Source organism: Montipora foliosa, chromosome 10 (assembly GCF_036669935.1).
Source record: "Montipora foliosa isolate CH-2021 chromosome 10, ASM3666993v2, whole genome shotgun sequence".
In the NCBI taxonomy this organism is placed as follows: Eukaryota; Metazoa; Cnidaria; class Anthozoa; order Scleractinia; family Acroporidae; genus Montipora; species Montipora foliosa.
The window spans coordinates 31,070,081-31,075,080 of record NC_090878.1 but is presented as its reverse complement, the minus strand read 5'-3'; the positions used below and the strand labels follow the sequence as shown (position 1 = coordinate 31,075,080).

Sequence of the window (5,000 nt, the reverse complement as noted above, 5' to 3'; positions counted from 1 at the left end):
ATAGCCTTAACAGAGGATCTTTCTCATGAAGCAATCAAAGAAGGTATTGAAGGCTTCCTTCGTGAAACGGCAAAGCAGACTGGAAAGACAGTCTTCTCCTTTGCTCTAACCGGAAGTGTTGCTACAGCTGCTGCCTCGAAGGAGTTCACGAAGAATGCTTGGAAACTCACGGGTCTTGATTATACCATTGCAGTTGTAAAGGGCAGCATAAACAATTTAAAGTAAGGAAATCATGATAGCTAAAAGCTCCCAGAACACCCCTAATTGTCAGACGAAACACTTTTGAAAGCCCCCAGGACTTGTTGTACACTTTTCCGTGATTCATACCAACCTAGCAGGTGATTAGTATAGCAACGTACTCTTTAGCACGAAAACTAGATATTCAAGGGATTTAAAATTGTTCAACAGGCCCCAGTTGTTCAAACGATGGATAGCGCTATCCTCTGGATAAATCACTATCCAGGGGATAAGTAATAGCGAAACCAATTGCGCTATCCAATGGATAGTGATTTATCCGGTGGATAGCGTTATCCACCTTTAGAATAACTGGAGCCTGATCTGATAAATATAATACTATGAGTAGAAACTCAAGACAAGCAGTGAATTGTTGAAAGTTAGTAGACCAGTGTTTTAGGTTTTTGTCAGCCAGTCGGTCACAGAGTGGATCATTGGTTTACTAGATGCCATTTCAGATTACATCTCAAAACTTGTTTGAAAAAGAAGAAATGATAGTCACCTTTGCAAGGGAAGAAAATTATTGATACTCATTTAATTCGCTTTCACTGAAAATAGGAAAAGTTAGAACCGCGTAGAAAGTATTAACCGTAACTTCTAGCCGCTCAGCTGTTAATTGTTTGGAGAAACTACTGTAATTTATAGCAGCGGTACATCAATAGCGAACTTACGCAACGACAGCGGCGACGGCAGCGAGAACGGAAACAAATGCGTATTTAGTGTGCAAAAGCAATAGTTTTGCACGCTCTGCACGTGCATGTTTCGTGTTTGTCCATTTCTTTGCCGTCGTCTGGAAAACAACAACGTAAAATAGCCAAATTTGAGGTTTAATCAAGAACGTCAGCACTTGAGAATAAATTCTAATTTCTTCCCTAAAACTAAGCGCCGTTCTGATCAGTGTCATTCTTGAGGAATTACCCAAGGAGCAAGGACGGCACAGTCGATTAGTGCACGGCCTTGGTGCAAGAAGTCCTGAGTTCGATTCCCCGATCTCGCATCCTTGTTTCGACTTCTTTCCTTTCTGTGTAGCTAAGTAGCTTTAAATACCCGTAAAACGGAGCACTGATGGAGAGCGCACCGTCGACCTCAGGTTTGTCAGTTGAATTACTGTAACGAGTTATTGACGTTAAATATGGTTACTTTACTTTACTTTACTTTACCCTTGTCTCATTAATAAGGTTAAAATAGTCACGAAGTGATTACAATAACGCGAATTTATATTTTGAGATGACGTTCTTGATGACGTCGCCGTCGTCGTTTTAACGGCAGCTTATTGATTTTTTTTTTGATGAACTGTTGCCTGCTTGTTTTATTTTGTAAGTAATCAGTTTTTTTGGGTTCCGTTGTGTGTAATAAAGCTTCTGTAATGCTGGCTTATGTTTCGTAGAAAGAGTAGTAGGGCTGTCTTTTAGGGTTATAACGTAGGAGTGAAACTATTTTGCTACTCAAAGCGAAGGAGTGTCATCCTAGAGATTCAGGAAATTACCCCGCTAGGCCTAAAACCTTGCTACCGCACTTGAAATTAACTGAAACAATCAGCAAGAAAACCTGAGCGTAAATTTTGCAGGTTAAGTTTAGGCAGGAGCCCATCACCCGGAGCGTGCAACTTACCTATTTTCGTGCAACGGCTCGTGGTTTAGGTTTAGGTTGGTTTTAATTTAACCTAGGTTGAATTTCCTCAACTTAGATTATTATGAACGATTTTCCTTTTTTGGGGGATGTAGCAAATAGAAGAAATGAGGCCTAGATTTTTAGGGGGGGGGGGGGGGGCAAAAAAGAACAATGAAAAAAGAGAGAGTGGATTAAATTCCCCCTCCATCCTTACCTTGTCTTCAGTTCTCCTTCCACTACTTACCTTCTCTCCCTTTCCTTCCCTTCTTCCTCACTGTCCCTTACATTAGTTCCCACGGGCTGTCCAAGAAGTTGGCTCGTGATTCTGAAGGACAAATCGTCAAACCTTGTACGCAGTTCTTTTACGTCGCTATGCAAAATACACCATGAACAAGGCATCCTTTCTAGTCGTAATAACATACCGATTTTCTTTCTCATGTGCAAACAGTTCTAAGGGACGATGCAATAATTATCAGGAAGAGTGGGGGTGGGGGGGGGGGGAGTGAAAAACGAGAGGGGGCAACATGTTAACTCATGGCCTAAGGAAGGGGAGTTAAATTAACATTTACATTTCTAATGAAAGGCATGGGGAGTTGTATCTATTGGAAGCAAGCTGACTTCTAGATGTGAGTGAGTGAGTGAAGTCTTTATTTATCGAGGGTAGCTCAAAATAGCATCTAAATGCTAATAAACTAGAGGCCCTCATTACAAGATCAAAATAGTTAAAATAGGTAAAAATCAGAGCTTATGATAAAATTAGCAAAATGTAATAAAACTATGAAACAATTATTAGCATGCAGCACAGTGACCCACAATACTTATATAGAGAAATGATTTAAAGATTGCTGATCTTTAAAAATCCTATTCCAAAGAGAATTTTTGAAAGTCTCGAGAGTCTCTGCTTTCCTCATTTGAAGAGGTAGCTTATTCCATTCCCGACAAGCAGTCACAGTAAATGTTCTACCACCTTCTGTATTTCGATTAACTCGAGGGCAGGCTATATTAAATTTAGCATATCTAGTTTGCCGTGAATGAGTCTCACCGGTAAGTACTAATAAGTTAGTAAGATAACGAGGCACGCGACCTTGCAAACGCTTGTATATGATACAACACTTGGCTAATTTAGCATTCTCGAAGAAAGGTATCCATTTGAGTTTGTTAAATAACTGAACAGAGGGTGCATAACTGTCAGCACCAATGACAATTCTCGCTGCTCTCTTTTGTAGCTTTAAAACACGATCTAGACAATGTTTATCACAGTTTGACCAGATAACACTTACGTAATCCATTACTGGTCTAATAATAGCATTATAAAAGAGAACTCTATGCTTAATTTGCAGACAATGTCTAATCTTTTTTAAAATTCCGATACGCTGAGATAGTTTCTTGCATAACTTATCAACATGCGAATGAAATGTTAATTCCTTATCAATTTCCAAACCTAGGAGCTTTGCACATTGTACGTTTTCAAGTTGCGATCCATTAACAGAAACAATAATGTCATTAGGAATTCTGTTGGAAAGACGTTTACCACAGATGGTAAGAACTTTAGTTTTCTTCTCATTAAGTGGAAGCTTGTTGGCTGTGGCCCAATGAACCGCTTCAGAAACTGCTGCGTTTAAAGAAATTTGCAGACGATCCATATCCATCCAATTGACGGAACAAGTTAATGTCGTGTCGTCAGCATATAGATCAGTATTAGCAGAACTAACATGTAACGGAAGGTCGTTAATGAACAAGACAAACAGTAAAGGGCCCAAAATAGAGCCCTGAGGTACACCATGCGGAATAATAGATGTAGTAGATTCCTTTTCACTCATGGATACAAATTGACGCCTGTCACTGAGATAGGATTGAAACCACGATAATGATGTGTTGTCTAAACCATAGGCATGTAGTTTGTCCAACAGGATAACATGATCAACCATGTCAAAGGCCTTGCAGTAATCGATTAAGATCATGCCACTTACACGATTATTATCCAAGTTAAATAAAAGTTCATCTATAATTCTGATCAGGGCTGTTTCTGTACTATGAAGCTTCCGGAAACCAGATTGTTTAGAGTAGATCAAGTTGTTTTCACAAAGATAGCGAGAGAGTGAGTCATGTACATGCCGTTCAATTACTTTTGAGAGTACAGGCAAAACCGAAATTGGTCGATAATTATTTAAGTCCTCTGAATCCCCACCTTTAAATAAAGGAGAGACTTTCGCAGTCTTCCAGCGTTGAGGAAATGAGGCCGTATTGAAGGAATGATTTATTAGCTTGGCAATAGATGGAGCTATTATAGGAGCTGCTAACTTGAGCATTCGTGGACTGAGCTTGTCGATACCACAGGCTTTGTGTAAATTAATGCTCTTAAGGCAGCCAATGACCTTGGACTCTGTAATAGGTGGAATGGAAAAGAGTACGTTATTATCCTTTTTTGAGCAGACAAAATTGTTCAGTTTAGACATGTCAAAGTTTGTTTGAGGAAGTAACGACCTGAGTTTATCGGCAACAGATGTAAAATGAGAATTAAACTCAGACGCCATTTCAGCTGTATCCTCGATAATGCGATCCTCAACTCGAAGGCTGTTCACACGTTTGGACTGATTAACCATTCCTGAGATTGATTTAATTATTTTCCATGTTCCTTTTGCGTTGTTTACATTTTGCTCCAATTTAGAGACATAAAACTTGCGTTTAGCACTTCTTAACATGCTTACTGCTTTATTTCTCGCCTTTTTATAATCAGCCCAAACACATGGATTGCGATGATGTTTAAACTTTTTCAGTAAGGCATCCCTAAACTGTAGTTGCTTTATAATCGGAGGTGTTATCCAAGGAGCTTGATTAACACGAGCAACACGTTTAATTCTCCATGGACAGTGTTGTTCAAGAGCGTCATTAAATAGTTTCTCCCAGGAGTCCAACATGTCATCAATGTCATCAAAAACAAAAACAGAATCCCAAGGGGTCTGCATTAGAGTTTGTTTAAAAAGTTCAGCATCAAACCTTTTCATGTTGCGGTATCGTATATAGTTATTGATCTTTCTGGCGTTGGGACGTTCACGTTGATTACTATATTTTCTCACCGCAAACAAAGGTAGATGATCAGCAAGTCCAACAACAGGACAAACAATATTATGGATCCTATGAGAATGGTTTGAATA

The 5,000-nt window shown here is 39.3% G+C and overlaps 1 protein-coding gene across 1 annotated transcript in view; it reads left to right on the top strand.

Annotated features, from left to right (window-relative positions):
* The window catches only part of LOC137973208 (uncharacterized), an 11,996-nt gene extending 10,393 nt beyond the window's left edge, over positions 1 to 1,603 (top strand). Inside the window, exon 2 of the mRNA XM_068819982.1 lies at positions 1 to 1,603. This exon is cut by the window's left edge and continues 596 nt beyond it. Within this exon, the coding sequence (XP_068676083.1) occupies positions 1 to 225 (225 nt within the window). The 3' untranslated portion in view covers positions 226 to 1,603.
* Positions 1,604 to 5,000: the final 3,397 nt, after the last annotated feature.